Source organism: Rhinolophus sinicus, chromosome 13 (genome assembly GCF_057876585.1).
Source record: "Rhinolophus sinicus isolate RSI-liver-muscle chromosome 13, RSI-T2T, whole genome shotgun sequence".
Taxonomy (NCBI): domain Eukaryota; kingdom Metazoa; phylum Chordata; class Mammalia; order Chiroptera; family Rhinolophidae; genus Rhinolophus; species Rhinolophus sinicus.
Window position 1 is genome coordinate 628,078 of NC_142513.1, and position 12,593 is coordinate 640,670.

General features: G+C 63.9%; 1 protein-coding gene across 2 annotated transcripts; it reads left to right on the forward strand.

Annotated features, from left to right (window-relative positions):
* Window positions 1–327: 327 nt before the first annotated feature.
* On the forward strand, window positions 328–10,916 carry CHRNA4 (cholinergic receptor nicotinic alpha 4 subunit). 2 transcript variants are annotated; one of them, XM_074317678.2, is made up of 6 exons: window positions 328–823; window positions 2,224–2,375; window positions 4,599–4,643; window positions 4,741–4,850; window positions 6,605–7,988; window positions 10,508–10,916. In XM_074317678.2, the coding sequence occupies exons 1-6, from the start codon at window positions 373–375 to the stop codon at window positions 10,631–10,633; spliced, it is 2,268 nt and encodes a 755-aa protein (XP_074173779.2). In that variant the 5' UTR covers window positions 328–372; the 3' UTR covers window positions 10,634–10,916. The 2 variants fall into 2 exon arrangements, with proteins under 2 accessions (XP_074173779.2, XP_019609057.2); XM_019753498.3 differs by lacking the exons at window positions 328–823; window positions 2,224–2,375; window positions 4,599–4,643 and having other exon boundaries at window positions 6,741–7,988; window positions 10,508–10,766.
* The last annotated feature ends 1,677 nt before the right edge of the window (window positions 10,917–12,593 follow it).

The window sequence follows — 12,593 nt, forward strand, 5'->3', positions numbered from 1 at the left end:
CCCAGGCTTGACCAGGAGGCAGCAAGATGCGGCTTGCCTCTCCCCAGAAGGAGGGCCGCAGGGCCTGGGCTCCCCACTGGGCGCTGCCTGGTCTGCCGGGAACAGGCCGATAGGGGTGGGCTCTTTCCTGAACGCCTCACCAGGCAGATGATGAGGGATTTGTGATTTCCAAACTGCAAAGCGGGGCGGGGGTGATGGAGTTAACCAGACGAGTGCGGGGCACCCCTCCTCGCTCCCAAAACCCCTGGGTGCTCGTACCCTTCCGGGCAGGCTGCGGGGAGCCAGGACTGGGGGTCGGTGCCTCGTGGTCCGTCCGAAACCAGAACTGCGCCGCGATCCCCCAATAGCACGCAGTGACCACGGTCCCCACCCATGACTCGGGCACGTTCTCAGCCCCTGGAGGACGAGGAAAACTTTACCCCGTGCGGGCCGAGCCCAGCCTCCGCGCCCCCTGTCGGCTCGCGGTCTGGCCCCGCTTCCCCCTCCCCTCCCGCCCTCGCCTTCCCTCCGGCTACCTCCCTCTCCCCCTCCTCCTGTCCCCGCCGGCTGGAGGCAGGCAGGGCCGGGCGGGGACGCGCCGCTGAGCCCACAGTCCCGCGCTCGCGGGAGGAGCGGCCGAGCCAGACCAGGCGGACGGAGCGACCGGCGCGGCGCGGGGTGCATGAAGTTGGGCGCGCGCGGGCCTCGGAGCGGGGGTGCGGCGGAGACAGGAGCCGCCCGCGTCTAGAGCCCGCTCGGTGCGCCATGGAGCTCGAGGACCCGGCGGCGCTGCCACCTCCGCCTCTGGCGCTGCTGTTGCTTCTCGGGATCGGCCTCCTGCCTGGTAAGTTTCGGGCTCTGGACTGGCCCCCTTTCGTCCGCGTTCAGGGCAGCCCAGGACCTCGGAAGCCAGAGGAGGGGAGGCTCCTGGCTGCGGTCCCAAACCGCGGGTGCGCGCAACGGGGCAGCCGCGGAGGCTCCCGCACCCCCGAAACGCAAAGGCTGTCCTGCGGCGCGGCGAAGCCGGCACAGAAGGAGTTAACGTGCCCGCGAATGCGGGAGAGGGGTTTGGGTGGGGTGGGGGCTGATGTTTCAACAGCTGGACCCAGAAACTCCTACGAGGGCTGAGGGAGGTGGGGTCCATCTCGTCTTTCCCCTGTCCGCATCTGGCCAAATTAAACTGCAGACCCTGTCCCCATGCTTGCTCCTGGTTGGGAGGGATCAGAGGGGTGGCCTCTGCGCTTTTCTGCTCCCCCAGGCTCAGAGGGACAGAGGGAGTTCCAGTCCGTCCCCCCGCCCCTACCCAGGGCAGCACCTCGCTATTTAGGGGAAGTGGAGGGAATTGAAGCCCTGGCCTCCACTGAGAAGTGGCTACACTTTCCTGGTCAAAGGGACAGGAGACCAGGTCGGTGCTCTGGGCTGGGGGTGCAGTGTCCAGTGTCCAGGAGGGACCCCAGGGGTGTGTGAGCCCTCTTCAAGTCCTGTCTGTGACTCACAGGTGAGCAAGGCAAGCAGGAGGGCTCCTGTCCCCTCCCCCAAGCCCCTCATGATGCGCCAGGGGAGGCAGGGAGGCCTGCAGACCACAGAGCACCCTGGGCTACGGTGGGCTGCACGAGAAGGGCTCCTCCCAGGCCCTCCCCAGTGGGGGGCTCCCCCCAGCCTTCGTGGAGGTCAATCTGTGTGTCCATCCAAGAACACAGGATGCTGGGCTCGCTGTCAGAGTCAGCACTTAAAATGTCCCTTACACATCATCAGGGAACGAGAGAGAGATCCTTCTAGGTGGTAATTTGATGATCAGCGCTGCTGGCAGCCTCAGGGAGCAGGCTGTGGGTGTGTGGACCCTCATTGACCCCCCTCCATCTCCCGCCTGGGCCTGCCCCACTGCCGTCTGTCCCTCATCCTGCACTGACCCCCACCTTGTGCTTTGAGAAGGTTTCGCACTCCGCTGGTCACTGGAGATACAGCCTCCAACGGGACTTACCCACATCAGCGCTTGTGGAAACAGCTGTCCACTTCTGTGTGAGATGCAGGTGTTTGGAAGGCCTGAGGGGTCTGGGAGGTCTGGCAAGGCTTCCCTAAGGACATGACAGTTACTCCCAGGGTAGAGGGGAACCCGAGGCCTGGAGGAGGGTGTAAATGTCCTGAGGTGAGAGGAACGTGCTGAGAGGAGCTGGGAGGAGGCCAGGTGGCTGAGTGCAGCCTGGACGGTACCTGCTCCTGAGCCCTTGTCTGCCGGTCCCCCAGCGAGCAGCCACGTGGAGACCCGGGCCCATGCAGAGGAACGGCTGCTGAGAAAGCTCTTCTCTGGCTACAACAAGTGGTCCCGGCCTGTGGCCAACATCTCGGACGTGGTCCTGGTCCACTTCGGCCTGTCCATCGCACAGCTCATTGACGTGGTAGGTGTGGGGGTGGGGGGCAGGGAGTTGTGGGCCTTGGCTGTCACACATGGTGACAGAGCGTCCCCTGACAGGAGTACCTGTGTCTGGGAGGCCAGCCTTGAGGTGGCCCTGGGGTTGGGGAGTCTGGACGAGCTGGAAGGGCTACTGTCCAGGCCTGCGGAATGCCTTAGCCATGGGGTTCCGACAACAGGCAGGCCCTGTGCACCCCTGCTCCAGGCCCTGCCCTCCTCTCCCCTCCCCCACACGGAAAACCAAAGTGCCAGGTTTTCAGTGGGTCAGGGAGGCCACCTTCAGAAGCAAAGAGCAGAAAATGCCTCTGTGGGGGTCGTGGGGGTGGGGGGCGGCTGCCCAGGCCTGCACGTGGCCAGCTCAGGGGCTTCTGTGCGAGCTGTGTGCTGGCTGACCTGGAGCTGCTCCAGGAGGCCCCCTTATGCCCGGTCTAGAATGCAGGGGTTCAGGTGAGCCATGGACAGGTCTGGGGTGTTTATCTTCCTGGTTAGGGACCCAGGGGGCTGCTGGAAAGGTGCAGGGGTCCAGTCTCTGAGTAGCCATTGCTATGGAGGTGCTGAGGCATCTATTTGGGGTGGGGCCCATCCTGCGGGGGTGATCTGACGGTGCTGGGTACACAGCCTGGGGTGGGGGTCCCAAGGGCCTTGGCGTGTGTGCCCCTGCCTGGTGGGGAGGCGCCTCTGGGAGCCTGGCTCACTCACCATGAGGAGGTCCTGAGCCGGCTGGGTTGGAAGGGCTGGGGTTTTCCACACTAGGATCCAGCTGCAGGGGGCTGCAGATACCCCCAAATGTCCACCCCATTCCGCTGCCAGGACCCCAGCCTCGGGTCGGTTCTGTGAGGGCTCTGGAGGCCCTTGTGTCAGGCCGTTATGGTGACATCTTCAGCTGCCTGCCTGTCTCCTCATCTGTGAAATGGGCTGAGCATAGCGTGGCCTCCTCGGGCTGAGAAGGCAACATCCAAGGGGCTTTGGGAGGTGGGAGGTGCTGTGGTCACCTTCAGAAGGACAGAAAGGGCCAACATGGGTCCCGTTAGCAAGGAGACCCGGCCAGCTTGCCCTGTGCTCAGCCATGCCCAGGCTTCTGCCAGCAGGCAACCTGGAACAGGTCCTTGGACGGTTCCTGCAAAGTGCTCCTGGCTGGGCCACAGCCAGGAGGCAACCAGAGGTGCCCAGGGTTCCTTAACCTGCTGGGGTTTGCAAACACGGCAAACAAGGTGGTAGCTGGTGGAGGCAGCCGCTGGCGGCCGCCCGCTCAAGATTAAGGGTCGGTGCACAGCAGCCTGGCTGCCTACCTGAGCTCCCTGGGGCTCACTCCTCACATCCCGCACCGCCCATCTCCCCAGTATGCCCAGGAGAAGCTGAGGCCAGGAGGGAGTACACCGGCTCCAAGACCCCAGGCCCGTGGCAGCGCCAGGCAGGGAGGGACCAGCTCCCAGGCTGTGCTGTGGCCCTGGGGCTGACCAAGCACAGGCCCCACACATGCATGCATGCTGGTGAGCCAGCCTCCCTGGAGCCCTGGGTGCTGGCTGCAGGGCCACCATGCTGTGGTGGGAGGGGCAGCCGCCTCTGAGTCCCTCAGCCTGTGCCTTTGCCGCAGGTTTGTGTCTGGAGGCGAGCTTACGTGTGTGAACTCACCCCACCAGGAGCCTGAGGCGGCTGGGTGTTTTCCCCGCCTGGGCTGACTTTGCAAGAATGCACAGAGAGCGCTTCACACACAGGGCGGGGGCAGGCACAGCCACTGGGGAAGGAGGCCAGGCCCTGTCACCTTGAAAATCCCTGGGGGTGGGGGTGGGGGGCTACTGGGGCACAGCAGGGGCAGGCTGGCCTCCTACAAGGAAGGGCAGGACTGCCGGGCACCGGTTCGGGGCTCTGGCTGGCAACATTGTCCAGGAGGAGCCAGGAGCCGGCTCCCGTTCCCACACACCCGCCCGTAGCTGGGGGAGGGCCAGGTGCCAGCCACCTAGGAAGTCGGCTAAACACTGTCCCCGCTTTCCTTCTGGAAAGAGTCAGGGGTCCTTGTCCCCACATCCCTAAGTCTCCTCAGGGCCTGCCATCCTGGGCTTGGTTGCCTCTAGAGATGAGGTGCTCACTCCCTCCCCATGTTCAACCTTGGCCTGTCCTAGTGGATAAGGGCATTCAGGGCCAGAGAGAGATGTGTCCCATCACTGTCACCAAGGGGTTACGACCTCCCTTCTTCTCATTTGTGTCCTAGGACGAGAAGAACCAGATGATGACAACGAATGTGTGGGTGAAGCAGGTGAGTGGGAGGGGACACGCCCACCGCTGCCACCCCCCACCCCCTGCCCCTACCCCACACGCCCTCTCAGGTGACTCTCTCCTCCTGCCTGCCCCAGGAGTGGCATGACTATAAGCTGCGCTGGGACCCCGGCGACTATGAGAATGTGACCTCCATCAGAATCCCCTCCGAGCTCATCTGGCGGCCAGACATCGTCCTGTACAACAAGTAAGCCCCAGGGGACTTAGCGGATAGGTTGGGCCACCTCGCTCTGAGCTGCACGCAGGCCTGGGATTCCGTAGCGCTTACAATGCAGCAATTGGAAGCACTTAGCTCCCTCTGGTTCCGGCCTTCTGGCCACAGCCCCCTGCTCTCCCCACTGCCAGACCCCAAAAGGCTCCTGCCCCGCCCATTCCAGGGCCGTGGGCGCTGGGCCTGACCTACAAAACATTATCTGATTACAAACGGCTGGGTTCTTCTTCAACTTAATTGATTCCAGTAATGGCAGCGAGAAAAGCAGCCACACATGAAGGAGCTGGGAGATGGTTTTCAGGGGCGTTAGGGGGTCAGTTTGGGGGGGCACTTCTCCCCCTGCCCCTGGCAGGCTCTCTGCTCTCTGAAAGCCACCGGGTCTGAACCAGGAGCCCTGCATCCTCCCGCCCCACACCCACATCCCTGGTGCCCCCCAGCCTTCCTGGGGCCCACGCTCAGCTCTCTGAGCCCCACCCCCAGGACCTTAGCTCCAGGGAACACACATCAGCTTAATGCTCTGGGACCCAGGGGAGCATTCAGGTTCAGGGGGAGCTACAACTCCCTGGGGAGAACCGCACCTCTCCCACAGGCTCTGGGGCCTGTACAGCCCCCCAGGCTGCAGCCCAGAGGTGCGGAGGGCCCCGCCAAGTTCCCTCCTCTCTCCTCCTGCCAGGACCTATGGAAGGAGTGGAGTGCACCCTACTTCTCTGTGGGGCTGTGGTCAGCGCCGAGGCCGTCTCTGGATGGGGCTGGGGGGTGGGTGAGCCTGGACCCTGGGGCTGGAGGCTGATGCTGGCTGGGCCACAGCCACTGAGGAGGCCCCTTTCCCGTCTTGTGGGTGGAGAAACCCAGACCTGAGGCCCTGGGCGTGGATTCCAAGCCCCTGGGATCCGTGATCTTCTGGAACGTGCCATGGGCTGCCACCAGCTCACACCACTAGAGGGAGCTGCTTTGGTCCCCGCAGTGTTTGCTGAATGAGGCGTTTGCTCATTTGTCCTGTGAGCACGTTTGAATTTGTGCCTCAAAGGGGTGAGACTGGTTTTTGGAGAGCTGGAGCCAGGGGAAGGGAGTAAACGAGATGAGGCCATTCTGTGTCCACTCCTCATGTAGGTGGTCTGTGTGGAGCCAGCCCGATGGGAGGAGGGCCAGCCCAGGAGGGTGCAAGGGGGTCAGTGGGCACCGACTGAGGCTGTTGGGGGCTCGGAGATTGGGGACCTTTAGGTCCAGGCCACAGCAGGGTGCTGGGTGCCACGCACGGAAGGTCCGAGGGTCCTGGGGTGGCCACTGTTGCCTCCTTGTGACTAGCCAGGCCAGCTGGGGTCTCCTGTGGGCTATGGCTCCATCGCCAGCCAGGCTGCCTGGTGGTTCCCCATACAGACTTGTTCGTAGCCGTAGGACTGGGAGGGACGAGGCACCATCTACTCCATGGGCATGGAGGCTCAGGGTGCCCGGGAGGAAGCTGGGGACACTGGCCCCAGTCCCTGCCACAAGCCCCAAACATTCGCCATCATCATCACCCACACGCTTGTGTGTCACCCCCGGTGTAGGGGAGAGCAGGCTGAGGCGGGGAGGCGAGTGGCATGTCCAGGGCCAGCAGCCAGCTCTGCCCAGTGCTGTCCCAGGCGAGGCTACCCGCCTTCCTTTGCTCACCAGTGAAATGGGAATGGCAGGCACACAGGGGTGGGGGGCAGGGCAGCAGGTCTCACCCCTCCCTCTCTCTCCCTGCCCAGCGCGGACGGGGACTTCGCTGTCACCCACCTGACCAAGGCCCACCTGTTCCACGACGGCAGGGTGCAGTGGACGCCCCCCGCCATCTACAAGAGCTCCTGCAGCATCGATGTGACCTTCTTCCCCTTCGACCAGCAGAACTGCACCATGAAGTTCGGCTCCTGGACGTACGACAAGGCCAAGATCGACCTGGTGAGCATGCACAGCCGCGTGGACCAGCTGGACTTCTGGGAGAGCGGCGAGTGGGTGATCGTGGAGGCCGTGGGCACCTACAACACCCGGAAGTATGAGTGCTGCGCCGAGGTGTACCCCGACATCACGTACGCCTTCGTCATCCGGCGCCTGCCGCTGTTCTACACGGTCAACCTCATCATCCCCTGCCTGCTCATCTCCTGCCTGACCGTGCTCGTCTTCTACCTGCCGTCCCAGTGCGGCGAGAAGGTGACGCTGTGCATCTCCGTGCTGCTGGCCCTCACCGTCTTCCTGCTGCTCATCACCGAGATCATCCCGTCCACCTCGCTGGTCATCCCGCTCATCGGCGAGTACCTGCTCTTCACCATGATCTTCGTCACGCTGTCCATCGTCATCACCGTCTTCGTGCTCAACGTGCACCACCGCTCCCCGCGCACACACAGCATGCCCGCCTGGGTGCGTCGGGTCTTCCTGGATGCAATGCCGCGCCTGCTGCTCATGAAGCGGCCGTCTGTGGTCAAGGACAGCTGCCGGCGGCTCATCGAGTCCATGCACAAGACGGCCGGTGCCCCACGCCTCTGGCCCGAGCCCGAGCCCCAGGGGGAGCCCCACCACACAAGCAGAGCCCACAGCTGGGGCCCCTCGCCCAGCCGGTCCTTCTGTGGCCCCCTGGATGAGCCCGTCAGGCCCCAGCCTGCCTGCAAGCTGCCCTCTGACCAGGTCCCCGCTCTGCAGCCCTCAGAGGCCCAGAAAGCCAGCCCCTGCCCCTCGCCCGGCCCCTTCTGCTCACTCACCAGCACCAAGGCCGCCGGGCTCAACAAAGCCCGGTCCCTGAGCGTCCAGCACATGTCCAGCCCTGGCAAAGCAGCCGAGGGCGGTGTCCGGTGCAGGTCTCACAGCATCCAGTACTGCGTTCCCCGAGAGCAGGCCGCCTCCCAGGCTGATGGCCAGACCGCCAGCTCCCCCGCCTCCCTGAAGGTCCCCCCAGCGGAGCTCCCACCCCCAGACCAGGCTTCTCCGTGCGAATGCAAGTGCAAGAGGGAGCAGTCCAGAGGGTCCCCAAACGCTGCCCTGAAAGCCCGCAGCACCAAGGCCTCACCCCGGCACCTGCCCCTGTCACCGGCCCTGACGCGGGCAGTCGAGGGCGTCCAGTACATCGCAGACCACCTGAAGGCAGAGGACACAGATTTCTCGGTAAGGTCCCATCCCTGGCTGCATCCCAAGGTGCCCCTGGCCCAAATGAGGCAAGCGGACACTCACAGCTGGCCTCTCTGCTCTGAGGGAGGGAGTGGCCAGTGAAAAAATCCAGCAACTGGGCCCAGACCCAGGCTGCCAGCCCGAGTCCCCACTCTCCTGTTCCCTCTTCTCCGAGCCGCCAACACTTGGGTTCCTGGGGTGGAGCTGGGGTGGGTGGCCCAGAGTGGCTATTGGGAGCACATTGTGGGGACACTCCTTTGGGCTCCAGGATACAAGAACCTGTGGGCAGCAGGGAGGGGCCACTGGCCTCATCTGTGCCCCAGAGGGGCTGAAAAGAGCCAGATGGGCCTGGCAGGAAGAGAGGAGGGGGCATCTGGGACACAGCCCTGGCCCTCAGGCCAGCCCCAAGCTGGGGAGCACAGTCTGGGTGGGGGTGCAGGAGACGGTGGGGCTGCTCCCTGAGTTCTGGGCTCTTCTGGCTCTGCTAGCCGCATCTCGGGGTATGCTCGAGGGTGCGTCCAGATTGATGGTGAGTCCCCAGCTCAGAGCAGGGGCGGAAGCGGAGGGCAGGGCCAGCCCTGGGGCAGCAGGGGGAGGGCGCTGCCTGCCCGCCTGTCAGTCATTCTCTGCTCTCCTGGGGCCCAGCCCTGTGTCAGCTTCCTCTGACCCAGTGCACACACTCCCCTGACCCTCAGCTCATCTGGGGCTCCTCCTCGTCCCCTCTGCCTCCTCTGAAGGGGCCACAGCCTCCTGGGGTCTCGGCTGAGCTGGTTTATCAGAACTAACCTGTCCTGGTAGCCGAGTGAACCCCAGAAAGGAAGCAGGGCTTCCACACAGTGACCCCCGAGAAGTGAGTGAGCCAGTCTCCCCTGATCACCCCACTGAGTCCCAAGAGGCTGTGGAGCCGGTCCAGAGGTTTCTGGAAAGTTCTGCCCGGGAGCAGCCAGCTCTGGGACAGCATTTTGCCGCCAGCTCTCAAAACAAGACGCCTCCGGACTGGTGACGGGTCTGAGTGGCGCCAGATCAGAACCATTTCAGTGGAATGCAGGGTCGGGTGCCGTGTCCCCACCGCCTGCGCGCTCCGGCTGCCAGACCTGCTTCTGGTTCCGGAACCTGGCGGCTCTGGGCAGCGATGGCGTCGCAGCCTCAGGATGGGGACGCCGGGGGCGGATGAAAGGCAGAGTGGGGACAGCGGGCTCCTGGGTGGACTCTATTTATAAGTGACCCTGTTGGCGCTCAGGGTTCCTGTGAATAAACAGGCCATTTGGTTTGGTTTAAACCATCAGGACGCCTCTGATGACTTTAAAAAGCTGACAAAAAACGCCAGTGAGGGGCCCACAGACAGAAACGCTGAGTCCTGCCCCTCGCCCAGGCCTCTCAGACCCTCTGATCAGCTGGCCAGGCCCTGAGCTGCTTCCTTTCCCATCACTTGGGCACCGCCAGGCTGCCCTCCCTCCCCCAGGACCCGCTGTGGCCCTGCCAGGCCCCCTGAGCCTTTGCTCCTGGGGTTACCCAGGGAGATGTCACTCCTGCTTCAGGCCAGGTGGAGCCGGGGGTGCGGGTAGGAGCCATCCTGAACTGGGGTCTGCTCCCCCCACAGCCACGCTGGGCCTCAGTGTCCCCACCTCTCTGTGGGACAGTATTGCCACCTTCTTCAAGTGAGCGACCGCAGATTACATGCTCAGCGTGCTTCATGCGTGTGTGTGCACGCACCCATGGCCCACCCTATGGCTTCGGTCTGGATCCCCTCAAGCCCAGGGCCCCTCCCCCTCTGCTCACAGCACCTAGGGCTGTGCCACCTCGAGGGGCTTTAGGGACAAAGCTGAGAGACCCCACTGGCAGTGAGGGGCCTCGGCCACGTAGGCAGCTGGCCTCCGAGCACCTGCCCCAAGGCGGGGACGGCAGGAGTGGAGGGCAGTCATGCTCGGACGCTGTCCAGCATGGGGGCCCTGAGGCCCTGGTTGCAGGTTAGGCCCTGTCACCAAGGGTCCTCCTGGCCCTTGTCCTGCACGGCCTGCGGGGGTGGCGGCCCCTCTCAGGGCCTCGCTTGCTCCATCTGCACAATGGGGGTGCACTCCGTGATCTCCACAGCGCCCCGCCCACCGTTAGCAAACCCAGAGCCATGTTCACCGCGAAGCAGCTGGGCCCTGGTTTCCTCCAAAGGCAGCTGGGCCCTGGTGTCCTCCAAAGGCAGCCCGCCCACCTCTACCCCTGGGGGCTCAGACATCCTGCCCGGCAGGTGCCGTGGGGCACAGTGCCAAACACATCTCCCACAGCAGCGGCCCCCGACGCTCGCCCCGAGAGGCACTGGCCCCTCGGCAGCCCAGGGTCCTTGAGCCCAGACTTCAGCTGGACAGGCCACTTCCCTACTTGTCACCTCTGTACTGGTGTACCTGTGACCCTGCTGGCAAGGATAGGAAACGGAGAACTTGCCACGCAAAGCACCAGGCTCTAGAATGTTCCTGCTGCCTGTGAGGCTGCCGGGCAGTGGTAGGAGCGCCGTGTTTGTGTTGCAGGTGAAGGAGGATTGGAAGTACGTGGCCATGGTCATCGACCGCATCTTCCTCTGGGTGTTCATCATCGTCTGCCTGCTGGGGACCGTGGGCCTCTTCCTGCCGCCCTGGCTGGCTGGCATGCTCTAGGGGCCGGGACGGCGGGGCCCCGGCGCCTGCATGACAACGGCAGCGTCTGCAGAGCTGCACCTGCTCTGCACGGGACCCCCTGCACCAGCCGGGGTCACGCCCTTTCCCAGACTGTCACCCTTCTGTTTACTCTAAGACAGACTTGGGAAGAGCTCCTGCCTCTTGGGGGTGCAGGGCGCTCAGTTCCAGCGGCAAAGGGGCCGGGCTGGTAAATGCTTGTTTTTGTCTGCAGGGCGGTGTCACCGCCCGAGTCTTAATAAAGCTTATTGGGAGCATGGCCACACGTTGGCTTCCTGTCCAGGACGCGTGTCTGACCACTCTCATCAAAGGTCCCCGCCGTCCCCATGTCCTGTGACCACGCCCTCTGCCCCTCTCAGCCCCAAACACCTGTCCTCCCTGTGGGACCCCTGGAGGCCATGGCTACCCCTCCTCCTGGGTGTGGGGGCGCTGCCCGGGTCCTTGGCCAGCTCTGGCAAGTCAGCAAACACGCAAATCTCATTTGCCAGGCTGGGTCCCAGCAGGGGTTTTGTTTCGTTTTGTTTTGTTTCAGTAAGTTAGTGAAAACCCAAGTTTGTGTCTGAGGGGCCTTGGGGAATGGAGCTGTTAGACCTGGTCATGCTTGGAAGAGAATTAGGGGGCAGGTCTCCCACACGGGAGGGACCCCCGGGCTCCGGGATTCCATACGTCCACCTTCCAGGGGTCCTGTGGGGTCTTGTGCAAGCACTTTGCAGGGACCCCGGTCCCCATGGGCATTGGAGGTTTGTGAGGGTCCTGAAGCAGCGTCCAGGCTGTCCCCACACCTCCCTGTGGGCTCCCCCCCTGCACACAGCCCCTCGAGATCCACTCTGGGTCTTCTCAGCCACAGTGAGGCTGGGGGTCCCTGAGGACAGCTCACTCTGGGACACTCTGGAGTGTGGTCCCTTGGGGGGGCCTTTGTGGGAGGTGGAGGGGACCCCTCTTAATGGCCTCCTGCCTCTGGACTCATTCTCTGGGGACCAGCAGAGCCAAGGAGCCTCTGTCACGTGGAATGCAAGGGTCATCTTGCCCAGAGGTGGGGGGAGGCCCAAGGGCAATGGTTCTGGGGGCCCAGTGTCCTCCCCCGAAGGCAGAGGACGGGGTAATACCAGCACTGATCCCTGTGACCTGGGGAAACACTGCCCCTGGGTGGCCGGCGGGGGTGGGTGAGTGCTACCCTAGGCCCCAATTCTTTGGAACCCTCAAGTTCCAAGTGTGGGGGTGGGAGGGACACTGTGGCCCCTTCCCCAAAAGTGACGAGTGACATTGGCTGGCAGAAGGAGGCCTGGTGGCTGAAGGAATCATTCCTCCTGTCAGTGGTCCAAGTCCCACCTCGGGCGCTGTGAGCAGGCTGGACCAGGCCCCGAGGCACTTGGGGGACTGAGAGAATAATTTGGTGGAGTTCGGAGCTCGGGACAGGCCAAGTATAGATGAACCAGAGACTGACGTGCCAGTCCCAGACTGGGGGGCTGCACCCCCACCCGGGTGCCTGTGAGAGGGGGACCCTGACTTGGGCCTGGGGGGTCCTCGTGCCCAGGGGTGGGATGCAGAGATCCCAGTGCCTAAATCCTGGACGCTCTTGCCTCCCCGGCCCGCAGCCCATTTAGGAGCCCAGCTGTGCGGGCACCTGCCTCCTGGGGGCCGTCTGGGGTTCAGCCCCAGGATGCTGGGAGAGTTTACCCAGGATGCAGGGGGGACACAGGCCCCAGGGGGAGCTGGAATGCAGATTTCAGAAGTAAGCGCCTCGATCCTCTTATATAAGTGGTACGGCTGCCAGCTGTGCGGGTATCTGCCAGGAGCCACCCTGCACAGGCCCAGCTGTAGATGTGCTTTTCTGGGTCTGGAGAGAGACCCCGCATGTACGCAGCGGCAGGAGAGATCAGGGACCTGCCTCTGGCCCTTAGCAGTTCGGCCTGCGCTGTGGGCCAATCCCGATTGCACAGTC

Bases quoted from the DNA above. Each gene is read 5' to 3' on its own strand.
- CHRNA4 (XM_074317678.2), top strand. From the start codon at position 373: ATGACTCGGGCACGTTCTCAGCCCCTGGAGGACGAGGAAAACTTTACC. The intron at 824-2,223 runs GTAAGTTTCGGG...CCGGTCCCCCAG, and splicing joins CGGGATCGGCCTCCTGCCTG to CGAGCAGCCACGTGGAGACC. The intron at 4,851-6,604 runs GTAAGCCCCAGG...CTCCCTGCCCAG, and splicing joins GACATCGTCCTGTACAACAA to CGCGGACGGGGACTTCGCTG.